This window comes from Xyrauchen texanus, chromosome 9 (assembly GCF_025860055.1).
Source record: "Xyrauchen texanus isolate HMW12.3.18 chromosome 9, RBS_HiC_50CHRs, whole genome shotgun sequence".
Lineage (NCBI taxonomy): Eukaryota > Metazoa > Chordata > Actinopteri > Cypriniformes > Catostomidae > Xyrauchen > Xyrauchen texanus.
Window position 1 is genome coordinate 11,860,763 of NC_068284.1, and position 19,998 is coordinate 11,880,760.

The following is a 19,998-nucleotide window of genomic DNA, read 5'->3' on the forward strand; positions in this document are numbered from 1 at the left end:
CACTTTTAAGGGTACCAAATATACTTTTCTTGGTATCAAATTAAACCTTACGACATGTCCTAGCTGAATATAAATATAAGATCACCTTAGAATGGTATTTCGGCTATGTTTACCATCTTTTGAGTCATTCAGCCCAAAATCTCTTACCGTCATAAACCCGGTCATACACATGCAAATGAGCCTTGACAGGACAAAGGAATCATTCTCCTGCCCAAAGAAAGGAGAATTTTACGACCTCCAAAGGAATGTTAGAGAGGGCTGACGCTCACTCAATCCTTACTGAGAAGGAGAAATGAACCCTTTTTAATCCTATATATCCTATATATATATCCCTGTGATAAATGTATTAACATGTATCTAATGTTCCATCTCAGGATTTTCCAAAATGTTGTTTGATCTATGTTTTCTTGCAAACTCTAATGGGTTAATGTTTCAGACTTTGCATACTATGGTTAACCGAAATCATATGTGTGTCATATTTGGTCTCTATAACTTGGTATTTTGAAGATTGAAATGACTGTGTACATGATATGTCGATAAAAACATCATATTAGTATTACAAGAATATTTCCTAGTTCTAAGAGGAACACTCTTAGGACAAAGGGCAATAAACCAAATTCCCGCCTGGAACTTCCACTCTTCTTATTGGTCGAGCCAATGAGAGGTGGGACCCGTTTTCGAAGGGTATAACTTGCATCAACACAGGTCTTTCTCTCTTCCTCGCTTCTCTCTTATCTTCTCGTCTTCTTGGCTGCTCCCAACTTCCCCACTTCACTTCTGGACCTCCCTTGGACTTCTCCCGGACCTCTTCAAGCCATCTTACATCTCTCACTTCTCCTCCCGATCTTCTGCAACCCTCCGGAACCCTCGTCAACTATTCAACAGTCACCCTCAAAGACGCTTCGAACTTCTCGGAACAACCCTTCAACTCTCTCTTCAATCTTGCTCAGCTGCACACAAAAGTCCCTTGCGCAAGTATTATTTCATCTGAAATTCAAACGCGTTAAAGTGTGTAATTCCATTTGCTGGCTCTTAAGGGTTAACTGTTGTAATAAGTTGCTATCCTTAATAATCTCTTTATTTTCCTTATTGCTTCTACTCTGTTTATTTTATGTTTATTTTATGTTACATGTTAAGTGTCTGTTTGTCAAGTGTAGTGATATATTCTAGTTCCTTGTATTAAACCCAATTATATGCTTGATTGTCTGTGTTTGTTGATCATAAAACAAAGCCTCTTTAATGTGCGATTTTAAGCTACGAGCTGATATTATCAAGGTAAGTTAACGTGCTTTGATAAGTAAGCTTATAACTAAGAATAAACCTTCAAGGAAATTGATCAGGAATATTTAGCAAAGCTGTTCGCTGGACGAACTGACTGGTTGCGGTAGCCTACGGGTCAATTCCATCACGGGGTTATTAAAATTAATATAGCCTGTCTGCATAAAATCTATATTCCTAATTAATTATAATTCGTTGTGTTTAATTATCTATATATTTTTGAAGCAGACTCTTGGACTATATAAGCCCTTTTTGGGACGTTTTTACATGTATTGGTGTCCGGGTCACATCGTATGATTGATCATTGATTACTATCAGTAATATCGGTCATACATTCCCCAAACTGACCTGTTCACTGGTAATTACTATTCAGTGGAATTCCTACTCAACTATACGATGGTTTCAACTATTCAATGGTATTCCTACTAAACTATTCAATGGTAATAAACCATTCCTTCACAACTATTTGATGGTAACAACTGTTCAGTGGCATTTTGACTTCACTTTTAGATGTTATCAACATTTCAATGGCATTCCTACTCAACTATTCTGTTGTATCAACAATTCATTTGCAAACCTACTCAACTTTTCAATGTTATCAACTGTTCAATGGCATTACTATTTAACTATTCAATAGTATAAAGTATTCAGTGGCATTTTGACTCAACTATTCAATGGTATTAAATATTCAATAGCATTCCTACTTAAAGGGGTCATGACATGGGTTTTTTTATTGTATTATTATGTTCCCTTAGGTGCAATTATAGTATTAATATATATTTTTTTTAAGAAACACTTTTAAAATCTAGTGATTTATGACCTTTTCCCACCCTGTTTCTCATCCTCTGATTCAAACAGTCTGTTTTGGGGGCGTTTTCCATTTAAGACTTCAGTGTTAACGCCCACTGTTATGATTGGCTAACGTCAGTGCCTATGTATCAATTATTGACGCCCCCAGCCAGAACAATATGCAAGTAAACTAAGTAAAAACAGTGTGATTATTCATAATGAATGAAATTGCGCTTTAAAAAGTAGTTTAAAGTTTAAAATAGATTACTTACAGTTTGCGTCGTCGTTGTTCCCAGAATAGTCGGCACGGACTTATCTTTGAGCAACAGTTTTCTGGCAAAGCCAGCATCATATTGAGATTTGTTCTCAAAACAGTCATCCTTAAAATGTACAGAACAAACGCTTAAGTTAACACTGCCGTGACTGGGACGTCCGCAAAAAATAAACTGCATCCATTTTTCCCTGACGCCTGGATCTTTCGGCAGCTTATTCAGAGGTTTTGTTTGACCACAGCCAGGAACAGCACATCTGTGTGGCATCGTAATTTTCCTGTGCACAAGTAGTCTCTGTCAGAGCTCGCTGTCCATCGACTGAACACTTGTGAGGCGCACGGCGATACGAAATGAGCGTAGTTGTCTTGCGCTTAAAGCGTAGTTATCTTGTGCTGGAGGCGGTCATATGCAAACGCTGGTACGTCACTTCTAACCGTCACGTCACTTCTAACCATGAATCCAGAACGAGCTGTATATTGAGCTTGATTAAATAAATGATTTGTTTAGAATGGGGAGGACGTCTTAAAATATTAAACTTGCAGGACGTTTTAATGATACAAAGACCTCTTATACACCAAAACATCAAGGCAAATTTGGTTTCTCATGTCATGACCCCTTTAACTATTCAATTGTATCAACTATTCATTGGCAAACCCACTCAACTATTTGATGCATCAACACTTCAGTGGCATTCCTACTCAACCATTCAATGGTATTTAAAGGTGAATCACATGATCGTCACTGTCTTCCCTCCACTGGTCATAGCCACATTGTGAAACAGCTCATTTGCATATAGTTGGAGTCTGCTCAACTTTGTCGCATTGGCAATTGACATTGATGCTCGTGTCTCTTTAAACGGCCAGATCTCATTGAAAATTGACAGCTGGTTGCTTTGATTCTTTTTTTCATCAGTTTGGTTATATCAGCAGTCCCTGTTAATGAATTAATGACTTTCAGCCTCTTTATGGGTGAAAATCCCTGTAAGAGTGAACTTTTTTCATTTTTTTGTCTTAACTGTTTATGGCAATGGACAAGAATTTGTTTTAGTCACATGGTATCTTTATCTGTTGCATCACACTAGGAATAGTGAAACCTTAATGGTACAAAATCTCACTCCTCATAGCTGTACAAAAAACATCAAACATAATCTGATTAGCTGTAATATTTTAGCTTCACATATTTCGCTTTCAGTGAGAACAGAAATATTGCTTAACAATTACTGCTGGTAACGTCTCGGGTTACTTAACTGTAACACCTGTTCCCTGATAAAAGTGGAACGAGATGTTGCGCTGACTTAACGCTTTGGGAACAACTTTTGGTGTGACCAGCTGTGAATATGTGTGCAACACGTCAATGAAATTGACCAGAATTTATAGCCTCTGCTGGTGACATCATTGGATGCACATGTAGCAGGGCTATAAATAGATGTGTCACAGGTGCATTGTTAGGTATTTTGTTTGAAGAGCAGTCCTGGGGCATCCCAGTGCGGCATTGAAGCGCAGCATCTTGTTTCCGCTTTTATCAGGGAACAGGGGTTACAGTTAAGTAACAGGAGACGTTCCCTGTCAAAAAGCTACACTTTGATGCTGCGCTGACTTAGCATTTTGGGAACGAGAATACCCACGCCGGATGTCCGGACCCCTTACGGTTGTGTAGTGTGCACAGAAGAGCGCGAGAGGTCTCAGACATGAGCTTGTGATGTTGACTCAAGGACATAAGAGCCCGGAGTGGCATGAACATCCAAACTATAAAATCTTATGAATGTGTGCGGAGAGGACCAGCCTGCCGCATTACAAACATGCTGCAGAGGGACACCTCTAGTCACGGCTTTAGAGGAGGCGACACCTCTTGGAGAGTGAGCCCTGATACCTACTGGCAAAGCTTGTCCGTGTGCCTCGTAGGCCAGGGCAATAGCATCCCTTACCCAATGCGACATAGTCTGCTTGGTGGCGGCCGCCCCCCTGTTGCGGCCCCCATGGCAAACGAATAGTTGCCCTGACTTACGCCACTGGCTAGTGCGGTGGACATAAGTCTGAAGGGCACGAACTGGACAAAGTCTGTGAAGTCTTTCCTGGTCCGGCGTTGTAAATGGCGGGGAGCAGATGGCTTCGAGAGTGACCGGATGTACAGTCGAGAAAGGAACCTTAGGCAGGTAGTCAGGATGAGGGTGCAAAATTGCTTTAACAATTCCTGGGGCAAAATCTAAGCAGGCTGGCAAGACAGACAGAGCCTGTAGAGCTTGCAAGAGAAAAACCATCTTGAGAGTCAGAGGTTTATCAGACGCTGACTCTAGAGGTTCGAAGGGGGTCTCAACCAGACCTTCAAGTACTATTGCAAAGTCCCATGAAGGGATCCTAGTCTTAGCAGGAGGTCTCAGTTGCACGGCTCCATGAACGAAGCGAGCGAGCAGAGGATGTCTCCCCAATGGCACCCCGTCAATCAAGGTGTGGCAAGCCGATAGAGCGGCCACGTAAACCCTGAGAGTGGCGGGGCATGTGCCTGCTGACAATTTTTCCTGCAGAAAGTCCAGAACTGAAGCAATCTGGCAGTTAATGGGATCTGTATTATGTGCACTGCACCATCTTTCAAAGACACCCAATTTATTGCCATAACTACTTCTAGTAGAGGGAGCCCTAGCCCTTAGAATGGTCTCGATAACTTCATGCGAGAGCCCAGTGTCCCTCAGTTGGTACCCTTCAGGGGCCAAAAATGAAGGTTCCACAGCTCGGGCTGGGGATGAAATATTGTCCCCTGTGCCTGAGACAGAAGGTCCCTCCTGTCCGGAATCGCCCAAGGCGAGCTGTCAAGGAGAGACATTATCTCCGAGAACCATACCCTGTTCGGCCAGCATGGCGCTATCAGTAAGAGGCAGGACCCTTGGTGGCCAAGACTCCCGGGAGCAGAGAAACGGGGGGAAATGCATACAGGAGCATTCTGGGCCATGTATGTCCCATCGCGTCCAGACCCAGAGGGGCTGGGTGACTCAGAGAGAAGTAGAGGGGACATTGCACTGTCTGTTGAGAGGCGAAGAGGTCCACTTCTGCCCTGTAAAATCTCACCCAGATTTTTTCCACTACCTCGGGGTGGAGTAATCTGACGTGCCAGAGTGTTCAGCTGGTGTGAATGTAGACCTCCTTGATGATTTATGTAAGAGACTGCTGCTGTGTTGTCCACCCGCACCAGGACATTGCAGCCTCTCAAATGCTGGAGGAAGTATTTCAGGGCCAGAAATATAGCCATCAACTCGAGGCAGTTGATGTGCCAATTCAGCTGATGACCCTCCCATTCCCCTTGAGCTGGACGACCACTTAAGACCGCTCCCCAGCCTGTCAGGTAGGTGTCTGTCGTTAGCAACCTGCGACGGCAAGACGCACCTAGAGTGGGACCCAAAGTAAGGAACCGGGGTCTGAACCACATAGAAAGGGAATGAAGCGTGCGGCGCGTAACCCTTATTAGCTTTAGGGGACCGGCCCTTGGATAAAATCTGGCAGAAGTTTCCACGCTGCCAGGTTCTCTGAAATGGGTATTGATTTTGACACGTCCTGTTGAGGGAATGTCAAATGTTCTGTGTCCTGGACTAAGGCAGGAAGCAACGGTACACCCAATATTTTGCTGGAAGCCTCTAACTCCCAAAACACCAGAGACAGCGGTAATGGAGAGGTTTCGTGGGGGTATCGGGAGGGTTGAAGTGGATGATACACGTGCCCCGTCCCAAGGGCGGCTAACCCCACAAGACCGTCAGGGTTTTTTCCTCTTAGAAATTACTGCCCTGAGGTCTTGCTTTGGGGGCTGATGAGGGCGACAATCCGGTCCCCAGTCTCTACGAGGGGGAGCACGACTCGCCACACTTTGTGGCCCCTCCCCTTGAGTGCCCGAAGGCTTCCTTGTGATTTTTTGCCTCCTGGAACCTGGTGATAACTACATTCATAGCGTCACCAAATAAGCCAGAAGGTGAAACCGGGGCATCGAGAAGGAAAACTTTGTCCTTGTCTCTAATGCCTGACAGGTTGAGCCACAAGTGTCTCTCCATGCTGACTAAAGCAGACATAGACTGGCCAATGGAGGGGGCCGTCTGCTTGGTCGCACGGAGAGACAAATCCGTTGCTCGACATAGCTCGTAGAAAGCCTCCTCATTGACCGTGGTGCCCGCACTCAGGTCCTTCAGCAGATCAGCCTGGTACGCCTGTAACACTGCCATAGTGTGCAGGGCAGCACCAGCCTGACCTGCTGCCTGATAAGCCTTCCCCACAAGCGTGGAGGTGGTCCTTCACGGCTTTGTGGGGAGAGTGGGTCTTTTTAACTATGATGCAGAGCCAGGTGAGAGATAACCCGCAAGTGTCTCTTCAACCGGCGGCATCACCGAATACCCCCGTGCCTCAGCACCCACGATAGTCAAATATATCGACATCGAGGGCACAAAGACACGGGAAGTATAAGGTTTCCTCCATGAACGAAACAGCTCGTCATGGAGGTCATCAAAGAAAGGAAGGGACTGATGAGGCGTTCCCTTCCCTTGGCCACCAGACAGAAATCTGTCCTCCAACTTGGAGCATTTGGGGGTCTCTTGTTCGCGTGGCCAGTCTAATTGAACCCTGGCCACCGCACGAGTAATCACCTCGAGTAATTCCTCCGATGATTTATTATCATGCCCGGAATGCTCGGAGGTGGGTAACTCGAGGTCCGCAGACTCAAGAGATTTATGGTCCTCATGAACCGAAGAGGCGCCGGAGCGCTTCAGGATCACGGGAAGGACCAGCTGGATCTGGGGAGAGAGTGAGCGATAGGGACGGACCTGTCTCTTGCTCCTCAGCCAGATCCATATGAGAACCCCACGATGGAAGTGTGGGCACTGACTCTCATAAGTAAGCAAGACGAGTGCGAAGTATTTTGACTGAGAACAGATCGCAATGCTCGCATCCGCCCCGCCCCGCCCCAATGCAAGAGCAGCATGCTCTTCCCCCAAAACATACAAAACAAAACTGATGTGTGTCCTTCTCAGCCATAGAGCATAAACAAGGGAATGCACACACCTCTTGCTCTGTCTTTCAGTCTTTATTATTACTTTTTTATTTTTTTACTCCTAACAGAGGAAAGTAGAATGTTTCTGACAGGCTCTTGAAGCACACACACACACAGTGCGATCTGAAGACAAAAGATCTGATGATGTCACCAGCAGAGGCTATAAATTCTGGTCAATTTCATTGATGTGTTGCACACATATTCATAACTGGTCACACCTAAAGTTGTTCCCAAAGCGCTAAATCAGCGCAGCATCAAAGTGTTGCTTTTTGACAGGGAAGTTGTTGTGTCATGCTTAGTTAGTAAAAAAACTCAGCACCCCTTTACTCATCACCTGAAGATGAACTTCACATCATTTGAAGTGCCACAGATGTCTCAATAAATATCTGCCTCTGCAGGTCCCCAACTCATCCCACATCCTTCTATTATCAGCTTCAACATAGTCCGAAATTAGATCAAGTTTACAGTGGTTCAGTTACAGCTAATAACTTTGCACTTTATCCTCAGCTAGAAGTCCAAAAGAGATGGTGGACAGACAGAGAGAGGGCAGAGTACTGCCATTTAATAATATCTTACATAATTTTTGGGTTCCTGTTGAGGTATCTATAACTAGGTAAGTGAACATCCCCAATTAGTGGGACCACATAGAATGGAAGAAAGTGAGATGGACCATAGAAAAATGAGAAATGTAGAGGTTCTTTTTTTTTTTAATTAGTTTCTAATAGGGTCAGAGTTTGATATGACAGGAAGATAAAAACCACTACTATATTACCATCAAAGTCACTGCTAGCATTTTGCCAGCTCAAGTACTTAAAAGGAATAGATCCCCCAAAATGGAAATGTTGTTCCAATTCTGTATGGCTTTCTTTCTTCCATGCAACACTAAAGAAGATATAGTGACAAATGTAAAGGCTGTTGAGGATACCAAGCTCCAAAAAAAATAAAAATAAAAAATAAACAACAAAAGCATAATAAAATAAGTTAATATGACTTGTTAGCTGTTTTTTAAGTCTGCTATAAAATAGACTTGAGTGTGAGAAAAAAATAGGAGTATTTTTATTTTTGGGTGAACTATTAATTTAAAATTATAGTTTCTTCTTCAATCATATGGCAGCTTAAATACTTAATGTTTTGGAAGTGCAGTTTTTCTGCCTCCCTGCATCTCATTTTAATTATTTCATGTGGAGGGTGACAGTATGAGCATGTGAGAGACAAGATATGTAAATAACCAGAGCTGTTTCTCAGTTTAAAATAATTAACATATCACAAGCCCAGGAAGCAGCACTTTAGCATTACATGAAGTAATGTTCTTATCGTAATGAGTTTGCTCCCTTTAAAGATCAATAGCTTCCAAACATATTTACAGAATAACAACAAAGGTAAAGGTCAAGTTGAGGTCACCTGTATATTTTGCGTTGAAAACGGTCACACCAGAACATGAGATTGGCGGCCACGTCTATATCAATGGCAACAGCGTTCTTCTGAGTAGGAACCACCTGTGTGTAGTCCCTCTTTACCAGGTCAATGCGCCTGATCTCATGCCTGTTTGTGAACATTAGGTAAGGGCTTTTTCCTAAATGAAGACAGAAAGACAGGTGACATCACATAGAGATAGCAGATTACTTTCACCTGAAAATAAGTAAGACTGTATTCTTCAGCCAGCTGTACTTACAGTTACTTCTTGGTGTTAAAATAAATGTTTTAGGGTTGTCAGACCTTACATTACCACATAAAATTACCTTTTTACCAAGTTAACAGTAATGCATTTACAATGGAAGTATATGGGACAAGTCATGCCCCTGTGTCAATAGGCCTTTCCCCCCCAGTTCCCCCCTTAAATTGGAGTGGTAGAATGGTAAGATGGTAATGGTTCAATGACCACACATCATAGTAAGTAGACCAAACTAATTATATTTAAACAAAACATCAACGCATTATGACTGCATAACAATATTTAACAGCGTAAAGTTTAATTTAAGTTCAGTATTTATTAATTATTCGCTTATGGTGCAAAAGAGACCGTCTGAAAAGTCCACACACTGTACTAAATCGTCACTGGTACACAAGTGTTCAATGCAACTACCTTGCATGTTCTGTCTTAAAACATTTACACATTCTAATGATTGTAAATTGTATGTATAACTAACACTTTAATTGTATGAATTAATAAATGAACACTTGGAGACCTCTGACGTTTTAGTGCTGTGGGTGGAATTTTCAGAAGGTCCCTTACAAGCACTAGTTCATGAAAGCCCATAGGAGCATTTTTAGGAATAATTCTCCAGCTACAACAAGCATTGACCATTTGAGTTCAATGTTTTATGCCTGTATGGTATAGTCATATATACTTTAACCTAAATGTGCTAATGATATCTTGTAAAATTGTCGGCTCCATAGAGCTGGGAAGAAGAAACTGAATGTCAAACCGAAAAACCATAACTTCTAGAGATATGGTAAAAGTTTCAGCATTAGTTTCGCATCTTTGGACATGCCAGCTCCAGTTTTAGTTCTATTTAATGTGGATTATACAAGCTGGTGAAGACTAAATGTAATTGTAGGTTAAGTTACTTTTACAGCGCAATGTTCCACTTTATTATCACGAAATCCCACCTGGATCTGATTTTCTGCCTTATTGAATGCAAACAAGACAAAAGTAGTGCAACAAGTTTGGAAAAACAAATGAACGACTATGATGAAACCGCATGCAGGAACATATGTATAGAAACAGGTATAAAGAAACAGCAGCTAGTGTTATACAGAGCCACACCACACCTGCAATAGCAAATTTATTATGAATACACATAAAACATAAAATTGGAACCTTTTGTAAACCAACACACTAAAGCAATGCCTTAACGTCAGTGAGAAAGACTCTTATAAACTAAGTTCACCACATCAGCACACTTTAACTTAACAATATATACAGATTAATATTGGTGCAGGCGCAAGCAAGAATAAAAAGCAAATATGCAACTCACCGGGAGAGAGAGAACAAAGTTGCAAGAGAAGCACTAAACATTGTACAGGGAAGATAACAAATAGGGGTGGGGAAAAAATCGGTTCACATATGAACCGCGATTCTATCTTCTACCGATTCTAATCCATTCACAAATGTCAAAAATGTATTTTCTAAATGTTAGTTAATAACGTGATGTTGGAAAAAATAAGCAGATGTCAACTGCAAGAGCAGTGCAGCACCCGGACAGTTTAGAGAGCACACACGCTCAGGCCGTGAGCAGGAAGTGCTGCAGCGAAGTGCCCCATACATCAGCAAGGGCAAGCGTTTGGACAAACTTTGTATTTTATCATCTCCAGGGGAAGAAGGAGCTTGACAAGACTTATGCAACATGCAAGCTTTGTAAAGTGAAGGTGAAGTATGTTGGAAACACTACAAACATAAGGACTCACATTGAACGCTATCTTCCAGAGATAAAAGACACAGAACAAAAACCTCCAGTAGCAAACATTCCGGTCAGCCAACGCACTCTGCACCAATTTTCTAAACTTGCAGCCAAATCTGAACAGGCAAAGAAAATAACTCAGTCCATAGCCTATTTCATTTCAAAAGATCTGTGCCCCTACAGCATCATTGATAATGAAGGCTTTCGGTACATGATCCACACAATTGAGCCCAGGTATAGCATAACATCCTGTCGGTTTCAGATGGATTTTTTTTCTTTGAGACCTATTAAACTGTCTACCGTAGTCAAATAGGAAAAGTAACACAAAACAGCAATCTAGAATGAAATCTATGCATATAGCGAATCGAAATTCGATTCAAAATCGAGAATCGTGACCCCAAGAATCGAATCAAATCGTGAGATTCCAAACGATTCCCAAGATTCATAATTTAGCTTTTCATGATCATTTCCCACACTCTCTGACCTTTAGAATTAAATGAGTCATTTTTTTTGCTGCTGTGCCTTTTAGACTTCCATGTAAACACCCTCTTCGTATGTGAAATAAAACAAAAATGCACTGCTGCATTCACACACACTGTAAAATGTGAACATATGCAGTTGAAACATGAAAGAGCTATTTCTACCAGATTTATGATTCGGAAAATGATTAGTTGTTTTGAAATGCTTAAGAAAAAGTACATCTGTATGGGATCAAAATCCCGTCAAAAGTACTGTGGTCACAGATCCAAAAATAATAAGCATGAATCAAAATAAGCTTGAATGAAAAATAATAAGCACAAAAATAAATAAAAAGCGCAGATCAAAAAATAACAAGCATGAATCAAAAATATATAATCACATTTAAAATATGCTGCAAAAAAATAAATAAATAAATAAATTAAAGCAAAGTCATCAGAATTGCAAACGAATTGCAAACAAAATCATGTTTTCCTTGGTTATATTAATTTTGACTCTGACAATTTTGCTCATATTTTAATTGTTTTGTACACTTACACTGTATTTTTCTTTCCTTTTCTTTCCAAGTTCTGCACTTGGTTTTCCAAAACTTAAAAGTACACTCAAAAGTAGAGTGAGTAGAGATCAAGTTGGGATCTGAACTCGTGACTACATTGGTACAGCTAGTAAAAACATCCACACCAACCCAGCCTTGTTTTTTTTTTTTAGATATGCAGCCAATAACCTACAAACAAGGAAGCCTTAAATAATGCCTAAACTTAAGACTCTCCAAATTGAATTCAGCAGACTCGATACATGTGTTAACGGAGTATGATAATGGTCTACTCAGACAACACATTTTTTCAAATACTCAAAACAGACACAAGCAGCGTATCTCTCAACCAAAAATAATATAATATTGAGCAGTAGCCATCGGAGTTGCATTGGAGTGATGGCACCTCCCCTCTTCGAATGATTGGCTAGAGGATGAGCTGTTGATCAAGTACTAGTGGACCAATAGGGATGTAAAATGCCCCCGATTTACATGAAGCTCTACTCACAAGTTTTGGAAAACCAAGCACAGAATTTATATATTTTTTAAAATGTGCCATGAGATAATGTTTGGTGTGCCATGGAAAATTATAAAATTCCACAAAAAAATTAAATGCATCAATAAAAAAAATGTAAAAAAAATTCAGGGATGCAAACTCCTCACCTTTCGCCTAAATTTGCCATTTTGAAACCACAATCGGTAACTTTTGTGACTGTGTAGAGCTATGATTAATGTACAAAAGTGACTGATATTTATACAAGTTAAAGGTGCACTCAGCGATTCCTGAGAATCACAGTTGATATTCAAACTCAACTGCCAAAACAAACACACCCCTCACTTCAGTGCTCCTTTGGAAGCTCTCCCCCCCAAATTCACGCAAGTGAGACGGTTTTAAGCACACCAGCTCCAGACACTCACAACTCTCCTGTTACTAAATCTAACATCACCACAACAGCATATATGGGTTCTGTGAAACATAGCAAAATTTATGTTACCCATCTATCGAGAAGAATAAGAGCAACTTCTGCATCCGTCTTCAAGCCTTTTACCTCTCGGAGGTCTCTCCACGGCTGAAAAGCCTCGCCGACGTTGACGCAGCTCGCCGTTGCTGTTTGGCTGGAGTAGTGTTGTGTTGACCGATACTTGTGTGGCAAACTCGTAAATTTGCCCCTACGTGACGCATTCTGAAACACTCGTCAAGTGGAGGGCAATGCGCCGCTTGACGCTGGCGTTGAACGGAGCATTGACGCCTTGACTCAACTCATGTAAAATGCACATTACAATGACGAAAGAACATTATTGAAACTCAAAATTATTATTAGGCAACTATTGTCCTTTTTCTCATAAAAAACATGCTCATTAGTTTAAATATGTAGGAAAATGGTACTGTTGGATTATACATGCACAAGAATTGAAACGACATGATTTGAATCTAGGATTTACCCAATCTTAATCCTGGAATTCCACAACATCATACATTAGATGGCCCAGGCATCAACATTGCTCAGAAAGGCCCCTCAGCACGACCTCCTGAACTTCCACACAGAGGTTAAAACAGACTTCTCTTTGAAAGGTTTCCAAAAGACCATCAGATTTGCACGACTTGAATACTAACAAATGTCATCTTAATCCAGGAACATTCTACACAAAGTCACAGTACTTTACCAATTTAACCTTCTAAAATGTACAGAAAGCAATTAAATCCACAATTTATACAATACCTAGGCTTGCTAGGTAATTCTGACAATTGCTTTGAACTGTGGTAACTTGTATAACTGACAAATTAATGAATATAGCCTGATGTATCTCTTTAAAATATGTGTAATGTTTTATCCATGTTGTATAACCAAGGAATTAACCAGTATTATTTGTAACCAGGGATTTTCATGTTTTGCTACCTACACGTACAAATATTAATGAAAGAATGTCAAATTTGGTATGCAAACACTCGCTTAGTTACATGGAGGAAGCTGATGACAATGAATATCATGTCTCTTGTACCATTCTCAAGATATAAATGTTCACGATTAAATATGCACACATTTTGAGTGGAACATTTTTAAGAATCTCAAACAAAGGACCATAAATCAACTGTTGGAAAAGACAGCCCAGTTGACCATGTGACTCTGAAAAGTCACTTCTGATTGGCACAGGACACCTTTGGGGGATGCGGCCAATTTCAGTTCAAATGTTTTCAAACAGGAAGAACACTCTCTCTTCAGTCTCTTCGTTTGCCGCCTTCACACGCTTCATCGTCTGCTCGTCTGACTGCTCAGACTATGCTCTGGCTCTTCCCCTGTGGTCTTCTCTGGATCTCGTCAGAACCCGATCCATGCCATGTGAGGTCCAAGGAAGCTCGGGGCTCGACGTCCCGAAAAAGCTCATCACTCTCTACGGTTCACACACCCATGAGAAGGCCTCACTTCAAAGCCAACCTATCATTTATACAGACAATAACACCGATCTTACAGAGGTCCAAAACATCGACGGAATGAAATTTCGACCAAGAACCAAGCAACACAAAGAACGCAAGGAAACAACAAAGACCAATATCTCCAATATTGTGCTCAAAGTGCTGGTGTATTTGTTAAATACTTTGTGTAAAATTGATGTAGACTCAAAGGGTAAATGGTATGTGTTAGATTCGATTTATGTTTAGAATAGCAATAAGGTTTGTCTGTGTTCAAAGACAACGTGACTGTGGTATATTTTGATAAATAATCTCATCCCTGTTTCTAAAAGATTTAGCTTCAAAGCTGTACCTAAATACCTGTGATATTATTTTCAATAAGCCATGAGAATAATATCACTCCAATAAGTGAATTAATAATAATTCACTTATTAAAGCTAATTCCTTACAGTAGAAATTGTGATCAGATACAACCAGACCTTGTATTACGAATATAATGGTGGAGAATTTATTCAGACAAATTATCCAGTTATTTGTCATTTATCTCATTTATAATGGTGTCAAACGTGACTAATTCCATTAAACATTTCATTACCTAATAATATACAATAAGGACAGTTTAATTTAGTTCATAGCTCACATATTTCGAGAGAAAAATGTTCGTGCCGTGGTAATTTTTTTCTGTAAAAAGTGTGCCGTGGCAGAAAAAAGGTTGGGAAACACTAATTGACGAGCATGTAAACCACAAGTCTATGCAGCAGTTTTAACTTAACTTAAAAGATAAGTGAAGGAACATTATCATCTACAATAGTCGAAATTCCAGATTCACCTTTTGTAAAACTCTCTCAAAATACTTTTTCATAAAAACATTCAGATTTTTTTTTCTTTTGGAACACAACTCAAGGTGATCGGCAGGGAAATTAAAATGACTAAAATTCAAATCAGCAACTTGTCTGATTTTATGGATACAATGTTTTTCTGCACTGGCTAATTTATTTCGAGATCAGTTACAGCCTGCATTTAACACTAATTCAGGGTTTCACTGTGGGATCAACGCCCCCCAGCGTAACTGCGAAACATTTCGAAACTGTTTCAAAACAGTATGACGTAACAAAGCCTTGTTTGCTGAAATCACGTGACGGCCATTTTTATTTCAGTTTCAGCTTCATGAAATGTTTTGAAAGCACCCATCACTGCACAACATTAAGGGTGCTTACACACTATCGGATACCATACAAATGAATGGGGAGACCATGTTTCAACCTTGCAGTTGCAGCCTACAGAGGAAAAGTGTTCAATGGGCACATTAACTTACATTAAAGTGAAAACATGATTTGACCTGAATAAAGAAATTAACTTATAACAGATAATAATGTTATCTGAGCTTAGAAGACATATCAGGTTATACATCAAAGTTAAAATGTGATTTGACCTAACAGGGCAAATCAAGTATCTACTGAAAGTTATGCCTTAGTAAACCCTTGGTATTTCAGGTTGATTAAATTCAGTTATATTTAGTATCTGAAACACTTTAATTTCAGATAGTCTTTTTAGTCTTTAATTTCAACAAAACCAGTTAATTTAGATGTTACCATATGAAGTTGAACTGACAAAACCTTTTTTTCAGTGCACGGTGTGAGATCTAATACAGTTTTGTCCAGCCAGATCTCACGAAAATATGTGACTGTGATGTGAACTTACTAATAATGAAATTATCAGCTTCTACACTACTCCAGCTACTCTGAGAACTTGGCAGTGTGAAACTGGAGATATTGTAGACTTTTGAATGACAAATAGCTTCGTATGTTCCTCATTTGTAAGTGGCTTTGGATAAAAGCGTCTACTAAATGACTAAACATAAAAATGTAAACATTTGGGGTTTCTGAAGTTTATCAAAGTACAATGAACACTTATCTCAAAAGATCAAGGGAAATTAGACCCCTTTAAGTAAGGCTGGAATAAATGGGAACTAGTGGATTTAAGATATGTAATATTTCTTAGATGAGTTGGTGAGCCATTTAAAGCCCTATACAAAGAGATGTCTTACCCTCTGCTTTGCAAGTCTTGCTCACAGGGTCCGTCTCATAACCTGGGTGGCACTCACACTTGAAATCCCCTTTAAGGTTGATGCAAATCTGACTGCAAGCATCAGGGTTCTCACACTCATCAATGTCTATGGAGGAAACTGACATGCTCACTCACTCAACATGGCTAAATGACACTGGAATGGATTGGTACAAATAAAAAAACACAGTCTATTATTAACCACTAAGTCATGTTTAGCAGCATAACTGGATGCCGATTAGATACTTCAGTAGTTTATTGTACAACACTAAAGTAAAGTGTGATAATACAGTATGTTATTGTACTACTCATACAATATGTTGTTGTAATACTGGTATAAGATATACAGTGGCCCCACAAAGTATTTGGACACATAAGCAACATGTACAAATGCATAAATGTAATTGCATTATATAACAAATATCAAACCAAGTGGCATTTATTTTTTTTAAAGAATGATAGCACAAGCACACTTTTCAAGCAAAAAATGTCAGAAGTTTTGAATGATACAGATGAACATTAAATGAATTAGATGAATATTTGTACACTTTCTCACTGTCAAACCAGCAGAACATGTCCATGGTTAATGTGATGATCTATACATGTGGTTACTCTGCTAGGACACCTGTGTAAACTTGAGGGGAATTGACTTCATACATCCACTATAAATGACTGTGGGATCAGTTGATTAAAAGTAATTGCAGAAATAGCTCAGAAAATGTAGTTCTGAGAAATAGTCTAATGTAATTTTCTTACAAATGCCACTTGGTTTGATATCTACTGCAATGACATTCAGACATTTTAAGTGTCCAAATACTTTTTGTGTCACTGTAAATCACAATTTTATTTAGGTATCTGTGTTCTCCTTACAGTAAAAAGTTTGGCTGTCTTAGTTTCAATTCTACTGTTTATGTAAACAGACAAAATTGTCTTTTGACAATTTCATTTACTGCAGTTGAAATGTACTTGAGTCATGCCTGACCTCCACACGTCCTCTTGTCCAACAGCTTGTATCCGGCAGGACATCGGCACTCGTATCCAATGGGCCGATCCACACAGATATGAGAGCAGCCACCATTGTTGAGCAAACATTCATTCAAACCTGTGAGAAACACATAGAGAAAGAGAAAGCAATCAGCAAACCAGTAAACCTGAGAAGCCAAAGTTTAACATCTCGAAAGGTGTACTGTGCAGTGAGCGCCTTAAGGCCTATTCACACAAAAATAAAATGAAAAAGGGAAGCAAATTGCAGATTAAATGTTTATTCACACCAAGAGTGAAATGAAAAGAACTCCAGCTACTCACATGCTCAAATGCAAGGTGAAAGATTTCACCCACTTAAAGCAAAAAGATGACACCATGCAATAAAGATTTCACTAACTTTAATGCAAAATACAAGCCATCTAATAACAAGTTTCACTCATTGTGATGCAGTGATATAGTGATAGTGTGGAAGTACAGTATAATTACAATAACAGAATAATGCATTCAGTTTCCATGCATTTTTAAACCAATTATGTTTAATAAGCCAATAATGAAAACGTGTGTTATCATGTAAATGCCTTAACCCTCTAGGGTCGATGGACGCGCCAGCACGTCCTGGATTTTTTCATCATTACAGCGGAAACAACATAAAATATTCCGTCATTTTGGGGCATACAGATAAGTGTAAGACATCATTAGAGACTATAAAGTGGTGTATGGAGTGGTGGTGGTGTAGTGGTCTAAGCCCAGAAGGATGCTGGTTCGAGCCCCACAGCCACCACCATTGTGTCCTTGAGCAAGGCACTTAACTCCAGGTTGTTCCGGGGGGATTGACCCTGTAATAAGGGCTCTGTAAGTCGCTTTGGATAAAAGCGTCTGCTAAATGCATAAATGTAAAATAAAGGGTCTACTTTTATTTGTGTACACTCACAACAAAACCTTGTGCTTTTGTAAAATAAATAAAATAAAAAAGGTGAGCTTTCAGCAGTCTCTGTGTTCACGAGCATATTTCAGAAACACGTCACAAAAATGAAACTGAAACTGAAACTCCATGAATTCTTATCACACAAACATGAAACATATGTCTAAAGAAAGCTTAAAATGTATACTTTTAAATAAAACAATTCAAATTAAAAAATTATCTTGCAATGCAATCTGTATGAAACAAAGCAATGTACAATTTCTCCTGGCTCAGCTAATTATCCCTAATGTGATCACACCCACAGGCAGAGGGCGCTATTCATACGGTAATGTGCTGAGACGATCAAGGCAAATGGTGCACGCCCCCGACTGTGCCTTAAAAACATCAAGTTCATTCACTTTTCTGCATGTTTCAGATGAGTAAGTCATTTGGTTTTAACATATTAGTTGACATGCTATTTTATATAAACATGTACATATTTTACTAGCGGGACTGTTTCCAGACTTGCCAGCCAGGATTCAGAGTATTTTAAATTTGAAATATGTCCTAATAGGCAGGTTTTAGTTACATTTAAAAGCTGTTATTTAAATTGTATGCTGTATAATATACACTCACCTAAAGGATTATTAGGAACACTTGTTCAATTTCTCATTAATGCAATTATCTAATCAACCAATCACATGGCAGTTGCTTCAATGCATTTAGGGGTGTGGTCCTGGTCAAGACAATCTCCTGAACTCCAAACTGAATGTCAGAATGGGAAAGAAAGGTGATATGCAATTTTGAGCGTGGCATGGTTGTTGGTGCCAGACCTGCCGGTCAGAGTATTTCACAATCTGCTCAGTTACTGGGATTTTCACGCACAACCATTTCTAGGGTTTACAAAGAATGGTGTGAAAAGGGAAAAACATCCAGTATGCGGCAGTCCTGTGGGCGAAAATGCCTTGTTGATGCTAGAGGTCAGAGGAGAATGGGCCGACTGATTCAAGCTGATAGAAGAGCAACTTTGCCTGAAATAACCACTCGTTACAACCGAGGTATGCAGCAAAGCATTTGTGAAGCCACAACACGCACAACCTTGAGGCGGATGGGCTACAACAGCAGAAGACCCCACCGGGTACCACTCATCTCCACTACAAATAGGAAAAAGAGGCTACAATTTGCAAGAGCTCACCAAAATTGGACAGTTAAAGACTGGAAAAATGTTGCCTGGTCTGATGAGTCTCGATTTCTGTTGAGACATTCAGATGGTAGAGTCAGAATTTGGCGTAAACAGAATGAGAACATGGATCCATCATGCCTTGTTACCACTGTGCAGGCTGCTGGTGGTGGTGTAATGGTGTGGGGGATGTTTTCTTGGCACACTTTAGGCCCCTTAGTGCCAATTGGCCACGGCCTACCTGAGCACTGTTTCTGACCATGTCCATCCCTTTATGGCCACCACGTACCCACCCTCGAATCATTTCAAATTGGTTTCTTGAACATGACAATGAGTTCACTGTACTAAAATGGCCCCCACAGTCACCAGATCTCAACCCAATAGAGCATCTTTGGGATGTGGTGGAACGGGAGCTTCGTGCCCTGGATGTGCATCCCACAAATCTCCATCAACTGCAAGATGCTATCCTATCAATATGGGCCAACATTTCTAAAGAATGCTTTCAGCACTTTGTTGAATCAATGCCACGTAAAATTAAGGCAGTTCTGAAGGCGAAAGGGGGTCAAACACAGTATTAGTATGGTGTTCCTAATAATCCTTTAGGTGAGTGTAAATATGATATGTAATATGAAATAATATGAATATTTAGATTATATTTTAACTAGTGTTTATGCTGCCTCATTATCGTTAA

General features: G+C 40.1%; 1 protein-coding gene across 3 annotated transcripts in view; it reads right to left on the reverse strand.

The window, feature by feature from the left end:
* Positions 1-19,998, reverse strand: part of LOC127648772 (low-density lipoprotein receptor-related protein 8-like) — a 189,246-nt gene that overhangs the window by 54,001 nt on the left and 115,247 nt on the right. For all 3 annotated transcript variants that reach the window (XM_052133528.1, XM_052133529.1, XM_052133527.1), the window contains exons 8-10: positions 17,225-17,344; positions 16,226-16,351; positions 8,760-8,931 (exon numbers count right to left, since the gene is read on the reverse strand). In XM_052133528.1, coding sequence (XP_051989488.1) covers positions 8,760-8,931; positions 16,226-16,351; positions 17,225-17,344 — 418 coding nt within the window. The remainder of the gene's footprint in view (positions 1-8,759; positions 8,932-16,225; positions 16,352-17,224; positions 17,345-19,998) is intronic.